Source organism: Nelumbo nucifera, chromosome 7 (assembly GCF_055504915.1).
Source record: "Nelumbo nucifera cultivar China Antique chromosome 7, China Antique-T2T, whole genome shotgun sequence".
NCBI classification, from domain to species: Eukaryota; Viridiplantae; Streptophyta; class Magnoliopsida; order Proteales; family Nelumbonaceae; genus Nelumbo; species Nelumbo nucifera.
The window spans coordinates 17,196,388-17,211,350 of record NC_142655.1 but is presented as its reverse complement, the minus strand read 5'-3'; the positions used below and the strand labels follow the sequence as shown (position 1 = coordinate 17,211,350).

Below are 14,963 nucleotides of genomic sequence, written 5' to 3'. Positions count from 1 at the left end.
AATAAGAAGAAGAAGAAGAAGAAGAAGAAGAAGAAGAAGAAGAAGAAGAAAAATACTTTGATTTCCAAGTAGACATTAAATTTTGTAGTACATTTCCATCATTAATAGAATTATTTCTTATATATAATACTTATTTTTGTTCAATATAATGAATGCATAATACTAGATATGTACCCAATATTTTATTTTTTTTTAAATATATAACATTAGATATATATACACCCAAAATTTTCCCTTTTTATTTTTGTGATTCTTTGTATTTTCTATTTTTAAAAAATTTATTATTTGACTATAACATCATTTCATTTCTAGGTAGATTTTAAATTTGGCATTCCATTTTCATCATTAACAAAAATACTTCTTACATTTCATACTTATTTATTTTAATTTTTTATTATTTAATTATGACATTATTTATTAATTCATTTGACCCCAAATGGTTGAATTGCTTGCCCACCACCGGAAGGAAAGAAAATGTTTTTGTTTACAAATTATTTTTCAAAATATTTATTTTTATACTATTAAAATTAATATTGTGGATTTAATTACAAGAATTTAATGATGAGAAAAATATATCTTAAATATGGGATTTAATGAGAGAGAATAGGAAAAAAATTTATTTTTAATTGGTTTTAAATTTTACATTCCATTTCCATCATTAATAAAAGCATTTCTTATTTATCATACTTATTATTGTTTAAGATGTATGTTAAAAATGTCCCCAATTTTTTTTATTTTATCTATTTTTGAATTTCATTATTTAATCTTGGCTCCAAAGTTGTTTCTTATAATACCAACTCCTCCACTCTTACCTCAGTTTCCACGTAACTCCATATGAAACTACGAATTGACCCCTAGTGGATAGCAATGATAATATCATTACATTGATTACATGGAATTCAGAGTAACTAATGGTTTGAAATGATAATAATTACGATTAGTGTTTTTAACCTATAGGTACATGTTGATCACCATGATCGTAGTATCAAAGAAGGTGTTAAACCAACGCCATGAAGGTACCCGTGACGAGTTCAGGGCTCGCACAAACCTACGATGAGTCTTGAGTTTGCACAAGCTTGCGATGAGCTTAAAAGTTATCCAAGATTTGTGATAAGCACGGAAAGCCATCCAAGGCTTGCAATGAGTATAAAACTCCTCCTGGGACCCACGGTGAACAATAGGCATCGACTTGCGATAACATTGCAATTAAGATCTTAACGCGTTGCTACTGGGAAACCCGTAAGGGGATGTAGCCTACACGTGCTATGTGAGAATCCTTAAGAGAAAAGGAACTTTGTTTTTGGAGGATCTTGCTATACACGTGGCAAAACCCCAATGATGCTTCCTTAATAGATGACGCAAATATCCCCTTTCCTAATAGGAAGTGTCTCCTTGTAGCCTTGGGGTCCTCTCTATATAAAGGGGAATAACTCTTCCCCACAAGGAAACAACATCATATAACTTTTGACCTAGGGCTTCTTAGAAGAGGGACTCTCTTCTCTCTCTTCTCTCTCATCTCTTCCCCACATTTTCTCTCTTTTCTGTTGCCTTCTCTGGACCTTCAGAGACTTGACCAACCTCCATCGCCGTACCACCACACCAACAATAGAATCTCTAGTTGCATCTCCAATCTCCGACAAAAAGAATGGCATCAAAATCATCGTTGCTTAGGAATTCTTTATAGGGATTATAATGGTTCCCTTGCTTAGGTCTCTTTTTGTTAGAGCATATCAATTTTGATGATTGATCGTCTTTAACTCCCATTGCTTTCTTAAGATGTTTAATGGTGTTATCTAGAAGTGCGTCGTGTTAAACACTTCGGAACACGAGTTTAAAAATTTATAATTTTTCTGACTCTCAAACAACTACTAACGTAGTAAAGGGATGAGAACGGGCGTGTCCACAGGGAAGCGAGGGAAAAATTAATATACACTCAAATCCGGATAAGAGAATGCAATCAGGAATGACAAAAAATATGAAAATAAAATCTATTATTACTGAAATTAAATGTTTCGAATTTAAACAAGACAATAAATAAAAATCAGAATATAATAAAGTATGGGAATCAACAAAAGAAATAAAAGAAATAAATAAAAAAATGATCCAGAATCTAGATCTGGTGGCGGTAGCTACAGATCGGCCAGACAGCTTGCAGAAACCCATCTTGACAAGAACTGGGCATCCGTCCTTTCTACAACCCTTGAACCCCTCGAGATCCCTTAGCCTTGAATCGAACGAATTCATATCTACAAAACAAAGAAACGAACAAGAATTAAATCTAAAAGATTGCAGAAATAAAAATAACAAAAATGAAAATAAAGAAAAGAAAAGAATGGTTAATCAGATCTAGTGGCGGTAGTTGCAGATTGGTTCAACAGCTTGCAGGAACCCCTCCTAACAAGAATTGGGCGTCCTCCCCTTCTACAACCCTTGAACTCCTCAAGAAACCTTAGCCTTGTTAACTGGGTGAATTGACCAACCCCTTCTCCAGGGCCCCTGGGGTCCTTTTTATAGAGAATGGTGGATATAACAAGAATTAGAGAGAAAGAGGGGGGTGGAAGTTGGATTTTAGCAAAAATATGGGTGCCCTAGAGCTTAGAATGAAGGGTTAGGATGGTTCTAGGGTGATCCTAAGGCTGAAAAGAAAAGAAGAAAGCACCCAATTTTATGTAAGACTGAAATTTAATGGCTAAAGGCTGAATGGTGAATATTAGAAGTTAGATGGCTCCTAGGGTTAGAATGCTAAAAAGATAGTGCCTTAGAATGGATGGTGGAGATTAAAAGGGATGGAAGGTGAGGATTTAGCAGTTAGGGGTGGCTAGGGTTTGTTAAGAGTGAAAAGAATGGTTTAAAAGGCGCCCTAGGGTTAGCTAAGGCGTGGAGAGCATGCTAATACAGTAGGATGAGCGCCAAATTGGGTTTAGCAGCTAGGAGGTGCCCTCCTGCTTTCAATTTTTTACAAAAACACCCTCTCTCAGTTGGACTTCACACCACCTTCCCAAAATCTGCATTTTAGCCATGAAAACTTCCCAATTTTCCCCACAAGTTGCACAAAGACCCTCAGAGGCCATAATATTAAAACTAACTGCGAAAAGGACACAATTAAACTTTTCTAAGGCTGAAAATATCCCTGAATTGATGCCCTTAAGGCATCAAAATGAAAGGTTATCATTTACTAGTTTTATTTTGTCAGTAGCGATGACCTAATCTAAACAAGCTGATTCAGACGAATCTCGCATACTTCACCTTGCCTTGCCCCTTTATTAATTTACCATACTTTATAGAATTACAAAGCCATGCGTCTTCGCGAGTAGTTTAAGACAGCTACATGTTTAGAAGTCGTCTCACAACATTGCCTTGATTGGGGATGGTTGATGTGTGATTGTAGTGTAAAGAGTACAGCAAGATGGTTTACCTCGATGCAGATATTCAAATGTTCAATAATATAATATAGATCATTTCAATACCCTTCTAGATACTTGAGATGTGCTCATCACCTCCCTTGTACTTCAATGATGAGATATTCATTTTTGTGCCTTATAGTTTAACCTATGAAATTCTTTAAATTTTGTAGATTATACTACCAACACCTTTCGTCAAGCAAGTGAGTTAGTTGGTTACTTTTGAACAAACTAATATTCTAAAAACCTAATATATATATATATATATATATATATATATATAAGTTTATCCATCAAGAGATTGTTAACGTAATTCTTTTCCATGTTACAAGGATCCAAGGCATGGTGGTATGCCAACATAGATAGAGAGGATATTAATAATATTATACTTTATGTATCATGCATGAAATTTGTGCCCTTATGCTAGTTAAACAAGAAATGTGTAATAAATGATTATTATTGGATAAAAATATAAAAGGCAAATGCTAGTGTGTTCCTAAACTCAATTAGTTGGCATGCTTCCCACTTTTTTACCTTAACTCCCATGAAGTAAGATGTTAAGGTTTACCAATTGGTGGGCAGATTAGTTGTTATAGTCACTGGCTTGTTTCGGTAGACTGAGAAACACTTTTCTCAATGATAGGAATTTAAAGATGTGATATCTAGCCATTTTGATGATGATATGAGGAGTAATTATATGTTTTTAAATTATTTATATTTTTTCCATGTTTGCTAGAGAAGGGATGAAACACTGTCGAGGTTTACCTTCACTTTCCAAGTAATTACAAGGTTTATCCCATCACAAAGTCATATTATCATCCCCTAGCATAGGTTTGGGAATACTAGAGCTACTAGTAGACCAAACTTGTTTGGCAATTGCACGCTTTAAAAATCAATGGCTAGTATATTCTTGTTCCACACAAAACAGGCGGTCACTATGTACATCCATTCTTCTAAATCTAATGGTTCATTTGGTTGCCGATAAAGAATGAGATGAGAAAATGAATATATTTTGTCCCCTTTTTGTATCAAATGTTTATTTCCCGAGAAGTAGTATAATCAAAATTCAATTTCCTGTGTTTGTTTTCTAAAAAATTTAACAAGAAACATATTAAACCAAGTTTTTCATCTTTTATCACATTCTTCAATGGCATTGCATGGTCGACCACATGAATGTGTAAATTTGTCATGTGGCAACAATGAGGTGCATATAAGATATAGCAATCACATTCCAAATCGGTGAAGTGTAAAAGAAAAAAACAAAAAAAAAGGGTAGTGAAAGAAAATATTAGATCTGAGATCACTTGTTACCTGAAGCCGAAATCAAATGCTTTGTTGTTTGTGATTACCTGAAATAACAAAAAACAACACAAAATCTCAGACCTAGTTCAACCGAAACAAAAAAAAAAAGTTTGAATAAAAAGATATATTACCGTGCTGAAGAACAAAGTCCAGATGTGGAACAACCATATTCCAAAATCCAAATCTAGAGATCGTGTGAATAAACTCAACTGACTATTCGGTTAGAAGCTAGATATGGTTCAATCATGCCAAGTCTAAGCCTACCTTCGCCGAGAAGACCTATGGTGAGGTATGGATGACCAATGACGGATGGAAATGGTAGTAAGATTTTGATGGCCACTCATCAAATGGAACAAGAGAAAAACGGTATTAAAAATAATGAGAATGAAGAGATAGTGCCCTAACTACACTTACCATCTGATAGGAATGCCGGAGATGTGATCGTTGGATGAGAAGAAGGGAGGCGATGATGCCCGTGAGATGGTTCTTGACAAAATTTGCTCGCCTTTTTCCTTTCTCAGCGGGGTCTCACCAAATTAGTGCAACCCCGCTTACTGATTTTTGGGAACCCGCATCCTTGGTGTTTCCTTTCCTTTCTCGTATTTTCATTTGAAACAAACACACACAAAAAAAAGAATATTCTTCAAATTTGCTTCATTTCCCATCCGTTTCTCGGAAACCAAACACACCATATGGAAAGAACCATCGCTAATAAAAAAGTACTAGGTCTTGGGGATAGTTTAGCTCCAAAATCTAGCCTATCATCTTGGTGTGTAATTACCCTCATTATAGTTGTTAGCTATTAAAGACCAATTCGTTGTTTGAATAAAAGGAGGCGGAAAATTATTTATTAGTGACCAACTTTCTTGTGTTTAATTTTCGGTAAGTTGTGGGTCCTATATATGGTAAAGTTGTTTTTTTATTGGGTATTACTTATCAATTCATCTAAGCGCCAACTTATTATATAATTTGGGTATTAGTGACCAATTCTTAGATGATTAAAACTTTTTCACTTAAAGTTTACATAATGGGACAAATTTATCCATTTTAGTAATGACTTTTTATGGATAAAAAAATTATTATATAATTTACTTGAAAATCAAAAGAACAGAATATATAAAATTACTTGGATAAAATTTTCCTAAACGACTTAAAGCGCCAACTTGGTGCCTCATAGATGTTTTCATTGAAATGTTGTTTGGTTAAATAGTTTATCAAATAAATATTTGTCTTGATTTAATGTTTTGGAAGATGAATGCTGTACGAAAACATTTATTAAAAAACAGAAAGAGAACCAAACAGCCGCTTAGGGTTGGCAGCATTAAGTAGAATAGATCAAACACGTGTAGTCTTTCTGTTCTGACACGTACACGTTCTAGATATTATTCCAAATGTTTACGTGTACCAAATCATGGCGAGTCGAGTTTGGAATCGTTTTTTTTTTGGGAAGAGAGTTCGAATCGCGAGTTCTTCGTTTACTTACGGGCTTACGGCTTCTATATTCTTTCACAGTTTTTTTTCTCGTATTTTTGGCTATATTCTTTCCGGTCCTAGATTTGCTTGTGACTTTGCAAGAAGAAGAAAGGCAGAAAAATGGCGGAGTCTTCCTCGTCTTCCATGCAGTCCGACGACGAGAGAGAAGAAATGTTGGACCGAATGCTTACTCGTTTAGCTTTTGCCGATGATTCCAAGCTCGAAAGCCTGCTCTCCAAGCTTCTTCCTTACTGTATTTCTTCCCTTTCTTCTCAGTCTGCTGCCGTGAGGAAGAAGGTAAGCTTTTGAATCTCTATTTCTCTCTGCCCTTATAAATTTGAGATATTGTGAATGGTTGTCTAGATTTGTATATAAGCCTGACATTTTTTTTTTCCAAATATTTGTCTGACTATAGATTAATGGTTAGGTTTCTAAGATTTGGGCTTGTTCAATTGTACGGGCACAGTGAGCAGAATGCGCACTTATGCTTAGAATGTAACTTGGGTAGTTTCCAGTTTACTTCTTGATTAAATGATTATACTCGATATATCTTGTAGAACACCCCAAGGAAAAAATCCTTCTGATCAGAAGTTTGGATTAATAACAATGAGGGATAAACCTCATATACAAAATGTCTTGATGGAAAAGGAATTGTTGCTGAATGATACCTTACAAGTAGATACAGTAGAAGGAAAGAAAGATAAATGGATTTTACGGGCCGTTTGGCTCGTGGGAATAGGGGTCTGGAATCGGAATCGGAATGTGATTCCCCTTCCTAATTTGAGCATCTTCAAGAACTTCACTGCTATCGAGTTGCGCATTTGTAGTTTACTAGTTAGCTTGCAGGAGAAGAATATGGGAGAGGAGAGGAAGTTCAAGCTGGCGGGGAAATGGAGACTGGATTTGTCCATTGAAGCAAAATCTTTCCTCTTTGAGCAGGGAAGGACAAAGGGGAAGGCTCTATTGAAAATCAGAGAAGGGAGCAGGGCGTCGATTCTCCTACCAGAGGAGGCCTGTGTGTGGCTGAAAGGTTTTGTAGATGGAGCTGTAAATTCCTTTCGAGAAGAAGGTTTGAGAAACTCGTTGACCTATGAGAACAAGAGGTTCGAAGCTGTGCTAAAAAGGAATGGAAAAGGGTGGTTCATTATGGTCACCGAATTCTTTGGTTTTAACAAAAAGCAAGTGTTGTGTATTCCAGAAGGTCTGAAGCGAAGAGGGTGGGCTTCTTTCGCTTCTAATCTTTAGGCTTTTCTCTTGGAGGTCGAAGGTAGAGTAGAAGAAGCCTCTGGCTTGAAGGATTGTTCTGTGCTCCGCCCAAAGCTTTACCCTGAAGTTTTGGTGTCCAGCTCGTTTGTCCTTCGACGAGTAGCAGTGGAAGAAGGGAGAAGGAGCTGGGAGAAGAGGGTGGTTTTAGTGGCAGAAAGGGTGATAGAAGACTGGACGAAAGTTATAGAAGTTTTAACAGAGAGGTTGGGATCAGAGGAAGATGTATTGTTGCTACCTTTTGCTGAAAAGAAAGCCCTACTAGATATTGGAAATAAGACTTTGTTCTTCAATTCTTTCCTTGTAGAAGGAAGCCTGATTAAGGTCCAGAATTGGGCTCCAGATTGCAACGAAATTGAACCCAGAGCCGACAGTTTTTGGATTAAACTTCTCGGTCTTCCCTTCAACCTTTGGAATGACCTTATTCTGGAAAAAATTACTAGAGTGATGGGTGGAGTTCTGTTGGAGGCTAACTTAAGTAACTTGAGAGCGGTGGAACTCAAGGTTGCTGGGATCAATCCGGAGAACTTGCCGTGGATCTTCGAAGTTCTCTCAGAAGAAGCTTGGCACAAGGTCTGGTTAGTTTCAGAAGTTGAAGCTTTGCTTTGGGGAAGACAACCAGAGGTTGAAGAATCTGACAAGCTCGCAGGGGGTGTACACGTGGCCTTCAGGGGCTGGCGGGTAAGTCTGTTGAGTGTGGGCGTTTTACAAAGGAAGGGGAATAGTGGCAGGGGTGTCCCAAGTCTCGAAGCCTTCCTATTTTGGCTTCTTTTTCAAATTTTTTTGAAGAAGGGTTGTGTAAAGAGGGTGGCCCGTCCTATGCTGACGTGGCTAAGTTGGGAAAGAACGGTTCGCGCGCTAAGTCTCTCTCCGAACCGGCTCTAAGAATGGTCGAGCCGGTCGGGCCAGTGGGTGAACTTCCTATCGGTTTTAAAAGCCCACGTGATAGATGACATCTTTCATCTATCATCGTCTAAGTCTCGCCCTCTCGACTGTGGAGGGGCGAAGTCTGCGAACAAGGCTGGAGAGCGCCGGCCTCTGTGCTGGGTCCGACGGGCAGCCGGCGACGAGCTAAATCTCAGCCTTTATGATCGCCCGAACCCGCGCTATTCGAGAGGCAGACCAGAAGAGAAAGAAGAGGCTGATCAAGGCTGGTTGAGCTGCGGTTCAGATTCTGATCATGTTGATAGTTCAGATGACTGTGGGAGTTTAGGCAGTGCGGCAGTTGAAGCTCTATCTAAAGGTCAGAACAATGATTCTTTTAGCCTGGACTGTTTGTTCTTGGGGGATTCGGTGGGGGAAGGAAAGGTGGAGGGGGAGGAGCGGGTGTTTGAATTTAATCCATTACTGGTTGAGCCCCCCCTCAGTTCTAGTGCTTTGCAAGAGGTCGAAAAGGAGGTTGCTCGGGTTTTCTCAGAGAAGAACAAGGGTACTTCACAGAGAGGTACATACTTGGATACAGAAAGGGGTCTTTGTGTTGATACAGCGACAGGGATTTCCCTCCCCCATCTTTGGGAGACAGAGTGCTCTGTTTTCCCAAAAAAGAAAGTGACTACCTCTCCTTCGCCTTTGCTCTCTCCTCACTTCTCTACCTCAGGTAAATCCCCCAACTCTGTCAATTCAGTTTTGGATACTGATGAGCGCTCTGTATCTCTTGTACCAGATTCTCTTCCCAACCAAGAGTCGGAAGCCCTTGGTCTGAAAGCCACAATGAGTCTACAAGGGGGGGGGGGAGTGGGTGAGGAATCTTGCAGAGACAATAATTAGGAAAATCTTAGAAAGCCTCTTGGGTGTTATGAACACACCACCTGGCAACGCACGACGGCACAGCCATAGGCAGCAGCACACACAGCGGGCCGCCTAGCGGCACGCACCGCCCGGCAGCGCCGCATAGCAGGCTGGCAGCACGCGGCACATACCGCCCGACAGGGCGCTGCACGCACATGCCGACACCACACGGCAGCGGCACCATGGCGCGCGACACGCACCGCCAGGCAGCAGCGCGCACTGCACGGCAGCACGCACCGCGCACACGCCGGTGCCGCAAGGCAGCGATACCATGAGCCGCGCGCCTGTACTGCGCTGCAGCAACACTGCGCGCCCGCACGCGCGGCAGGGAACCATGAGCCGCGCATGCACCCGGTAGCAGCAGCAGGGCGGGGCCCACGCGACAGCTCATAGGGGTGGGCCCATCCTTATCTGAATATGCCAACTCGCCACCAGCTTATCTTATCCCTTATCCCTTAGCTTTATCTTAATCTCATCTTTATCTTTATCTTAAGTAAGAGTGAGTTACCATTAGGAATAGGTAATTAGGAGTTTGAGTTCAAATTGGAGTTTGAGTTTAATTAGGAATTCCCTTCTGTAATCTCCTATTTAAGGAGCTACGAATTGAAATAAAGCATTCAGTTTCCAGCCAAGAAAAGAGTGAGGAGAGTTTGGGTGGTCTCTTGGACAAATCACCCCAAGGGAGAGTTCGGGTGGTCTCTTGGACAAATCACCCACTAGATAGGCAAAATAGGGTCTGTGCGCAAGGCCAAAGGCAAGGGAAGATCAGGGGTTCCTGCCGTGGAACGACCCGTGACGCGATCCTACGCTCGGGCCCATAACATCTTGGTATCAGAGCCTACCGTCATGGGGGAACAGGAGCCGCTGACTTCCAGGGTCCACGAGCTAGAGCATAGGCTCGCCGAAACCTGCTTGGAAGTTTGTGAGGTCAAGGATGATGTCCGGGAGCTGCGACGCCTTCTGGAAGCGTTTCTCTCCAACAACGAAAGAAGCTCGGAGGGAACCGCCACCACCAACAGCCGTCGACCGGACAGGGCGGAGACGTCCAGCGAACAGCAGACCGCTGCCCCAACAACCGCTGTTATTCCAAAGTACAGTCGGCTGGAATTTCCATCCTACAACGGCGCGGGAGACCCACTGGGATGGTTGCACCGCTGCGAACAGTTCTTCCGCAACCAGCGCACTGATGACAAGGACAAGGTCAGCTTGGCCGCGTTCCATCTGACCGAAGAAGCGCAGCTCTGGTTCTACCGAGTGGAGCAGGAGGAACCAGGTCTTAGTTGGGGACAGTTCAAGTCGTACTGCCTCCTTCGGTTCGGACCCCCACTAACAAACAACCCTTTGGGGGAACTCATTAATCTCAAGCAGACCAGTACCGTAGCAGAGTATCAGCGGCAGTTCCAGACCCTTCTCGCCAGGGCCTCTTCAGTACGACCGGACCAGCAGGTTGATATGTTCACAGCTGGTCTAGCCGAACCCCTGAGAGTTGATGTAGAGATGCAGAGCCCGCCTAACCTGGTCACAGCAATGAATTTAGCCCGAGCCTTCGAACGCAAACTGCAGATCAGTCGAGGGCCGTTCAGCATGGGATGCCCAGCAGTGGCTTGGACTAACCCGAAGCCTACTGGAGGAGGGTTTTCACTAGGAGACAACAGGGAACCACTCGGGATGGCCTCATATCCAGCAGCCAGCCCAGAACGGAAGCCACAGACGAGCACCAATTCCATATCAACATCCAGTGTGGGGAGCAACGGCGGTACACCTCCTATCAAGCACTTGTCAAGGGCTGAGATGGCAGAACGCAGGGCGAGGGGGCAATGTTTTAATTGCGATGAACCCTACTCGGCAGGGCACAGGTGCAAGAGATTTTTCTGCCTCCTGGTGAAACAAGAGGAAGATGAGGATGAACCCCCTCCATGGGAACCCGATCCAGGAGGGCAAAGCCACCCAGGATTCCCTTGAGGGTGTTTCGACACCCAATTCGAGCTTGGGGACAAGCTCGTAGTCCGGGAGGGGTGTGATGTTATGAACACACCACCTGGCAACGCACGGCGGCACAGCCATAGGCAGCAGCTCACACAGCGGGCCGCCTAGCGGCACGCACCGCCCGGCAGCGCCGCATAGCAGGCTGGCAGCACGCGGCACATACCGCCCGACAGGGCGCTGCACGCACACGCCGACACCACACGGCAGCGGCACCATGGCGCGCGACACGCACCGCCAGGCAGCAGCGCGCACTGCACGGCAGCACGCACCGCGCACACGCCGGCGCCGCAAGGCAGCGATACCATAAGCCGCGCGCCTGCACTGCGCTGCAGCAACACTGCGCGCCCGCACGCGCGGCAGGGAACCATGAGCCGCGCATGCACCCGGTAGCAGCAGCAGGGCGGGGCCCACGCGACAGCTCATAGGGGTGGGCCCATCCTTATCTGAATATGCCAACTCGCCACCAGCTTATCTTATCCCTTATCCCTTAGCTTTATCTTAATCTCATCTTTATCTTTATCTTAAGTAAGAGTGAGTTACCATTAGGAATAGGTAATTAGGAGTTTGAGTTCAAATTGGAGTTTGAGTTTAATTAGGAATTCCCTTCTGTAATCTCCTATTTAAGGAGCTACGAATTGAAATAAAGCATTCAGTTTCCAGCCAAGAAAAGAGTGAGGAGAGTTTGGGTGGTCTCTTGGACAAATCACCCCAAGGGAGAGTTCGGGTGGTCTCTTGGACAAATCACCCACTAGATAGGCAAAATAGGGTCTGTGCGCAAGGCCAAAGGCAAGGGAAGATCAGGGGTTCCTGCCGTGGAACGACCCGTGACGCGATCCTACGCTCGGGCCCATAACATTGGGTGAAGTGGAAAGGAAGGATTTGCAGAGAGGGAGCCTGGAGGGGACAGACAGGGTTGTGGTTGGAGGTAAAGTGAGAAGGAACAAGAAGCTTCCTAGGAGTGAGGAGAGTGCTTCTTTAGGGAAAGAGGAAACTTTTGGGGAAGAGTCAGTTGCAGAGTTTGTGAAAAAAGTTGGGGTGCAAGCTGAAGAACCCGAATGACCTAAAAGCCTACATGCAAAATAAAGAGGACAGCAAGATGAAGTTTAGAAGGCTGAGTGAAGTGGAGAGATTAAAAAAAGATATTGAGGGGGACAAGAAGTTCGAAGTGAAAGGGATTAAAAGAAAATGGTCTAAATAGTTCTTGGAGGACTTAGGGTTAAAGCCTTTAGTTTTCAATGAGAATCCTAAGTTGGAATGTGAGGGGGTTGGGCAGCTTTAGGAAGAGAGTAACAATCAAAGAGGTAATTAAGAAGTTCAATCCGGATGTGGTTATGCTTCAGGAGTCCAAAAGAATGGATTTTGATTGCAGCTGGGCAAGGAGTGTGTGGAGTTCTAGAGGTATTAAGTGGGTGGCTGCTCCTTCGTGGGGTTCCTCGGGAGGGATTGTGACCCTGTGGAAAGAAGAGATTCTCTTAGGTGTGGAGGAGCTAATTGGAGACCACTCTGTCTCCCTGAAGTTCAAACAGGTGGCCGATGGGTATGAATGGGTACTAACAAATGTGTATGGCCCCAATGACTATAGGCAAAGGGAGAAATTATGGGAAGAATTGAGTGACATTAGAGGCCTTTGGGATGGACCCTGGTGTGCGGGAGGGGACTTTAATGTAGTGAGATTTATGGAGGAAACCAACAACCCCAGGCAGAGAGTGACAACAAGTATGAGGAAGTTCAACCAATTTGTGGACTCTTTTAATCTCAAAGAACTTCCTTTCCTAAATAATAACTTCACTTGGTCCAACCTTCAATCTCAGCCAATTTGCTCTAAGTTGGACAAATTTTTGTTCTCAACAGATTGGGAGGATCATTGGGGCAACCTTACTTCTAGGGCTCTCCCTAGACTCACTTCAGACCACTGGCCAATAGTTTTGGTCAAGGAGGAATTAAGAGGAGTAGGGCCTACCCCTTTCAAGTTTGAAAATATGTGGTTGTCTCATCCGGGTTTCACTGAGAAAATCAGAGTGGTGGGAGCAAGCGAATCCGGTAGTTGATTGGGAGGGAATGAGGTTCCACAAGAAACTCCAATACCTAAAATCTCAATTAAAGGAGTGGAATAGGCTGGAATTTGGAAGATTAGAAGAGACAAAGCAAGTTCTGGTGGAGCAAATTGAGGATTTGGAGCTGAAGGAAGAGAGAGGCCCCTTTGGAGAGGAAGAAAGGAAGTTGAGATGGGTTTTAAGGAGGAAGTTGGGGACATCCTGATCAAGGAGGAAATCAGTTGGAGGCAAAAATCTAGGTGTAAGTGGCTAAGGGAGGGAGACAGAAACACGGAGTTTTTCCATTCAGTGGCAAATGGAAGGAGAAAGAAGAATTACATCTCTAACTTGGAAGTTGATGGAACAGTTTTGTCTCACCCGACTGAAATTGCAGAGGCCCTAGTAAATCACTTCAAATCTATTTTTAGAAGGCCTATGAATGAGAGAGTGTGGTTGGAGGGTTTGGATTGGCCGACTCTAAGTGCAGAGAAGAGAGAGTGGCTAGAAAAAAGATTCGATATGGAGGAGGTAAAGGAAGCAGTTTTCTTTATGGATAGGACAAAAGCTCCGGGTCCAGATGGGTTCACAATGGCCTTTTACCAGGATTGTTGGGATATCTTGGAGAATGATCTTGCTTCGGTCTTTGAGGAGTTCCACAGGAGGGGTGTAATAAACCCCGGATTGAACTCAACTTTCATTGCCTTAGTCCCAAAGAAGAAAGATGCCTCTCAACCAAAAGATTTTAGACCTATTAGTCTGGTGACTAGCTTGTACAAAATCATTGCTAAGGTGCTATCTCTCAGGATAAAGAAGGTGCTCCCCTCTATTATTGCACCCAACCAAAGTGCTTTTGTGGAGGGAAGACGGATCACCGATCAGATCCTCATTGCAAATGAGAGCTTGGAGAGCTTTAGAAAGTCAAAGAAGAAGGGAGTGGTCTGCAAATTGGATCTGGAGAAGGCTTTCGACTTGGTTGATTGGTCATTCTTGATGGAGGTGTTGAGGAGTTTTGGTTTTGGTGATAGGTGGAGCAAGTGGATCTGGGGCTGTGTTAGGACTTGCCATTATTCTATCCTGGTGAACGGGACTGTGGTTGACTTCTTTCCGGCGTTGAGAGGTCTAAGACAAGGAGATCCTCTTTCCCCTTTTCTTTTCACCCTTATTGTTGATGTGTTTGGGCGTTTGATCCATAGAGCAAACTCGAGGAATCTGATAAGAGGGTGGAGAGTAGGAAGGGAGGAGGTTCCCTTAAACTCTTCTACAGTTTGCAGATGATACTATCCTTTTCTGTGAAGGAGGGAACCTCAGTTGGATCCGGAATCTAAAGTTGACAATACAACTTTTTGAGCAGATATCTAACCTCAAGGTAAACTTCGACAAGAGTTGTGTGGCGGGAGTGAATGTTAACGAAAGAGACCTAAGGGAATCTGCAGATGAGCTAGGTTGTGCTATTACGGATTGGCCCCTGACTTACTTGGGCCTCCCTTTAGGAGATAATCCTAAGAGTGTCAGCTTTTGGGCTCCGGTAGTGGAGAGGTTTGAGAAGAGGCTAGCGGCCTGGAAGAGGAGTTATCTTTCTTTAGGTGGAAGAGTCTCTCTCATTAGATCTACCCTAGCTAACCTTCCTGTTTACTTTCTGTCAGTGTTTAAGATCCCCTCAAAGGTTTCAAATCATTTGGAAAAATTAATAAGGAACTTTCTCTGGGAGCCTGGAGAG

The 14,963-nt window shown here is 42.9% G+C and overlaps 1 protein-coding gene across 3 annotated transcripts in view; it reads left to right on the top strand.

Moving 5' to 3' along the window:
- The first annotated feature begins 6,181 nt into the window (after nucleotides 1-6,181).
- Nucleotides 6,182-14,963, top strand: part of LOC104607842 (ARM repeat superfamily protein) — a 117,141-nt gene continuing 108,359 nt past the window's right edge. For all 3 annotated transcript variants that reach the window (XR_016078622.1, XM_010273590.3, XM_010273589.3), the window contains exon 1: nucleotides 6,182-6,473. Coding sequence is in view for 2 of the 3 variants with exons in the window: in XM_010273590.3 (XP_010271892.1) it covers nucleotides 6,297-6,473 (177 nt within the window). In the remaining variant the exon portion in view is untranslated. The remainder of the gene's footprint in view (nucleotides 6,474-14,963) is intronic.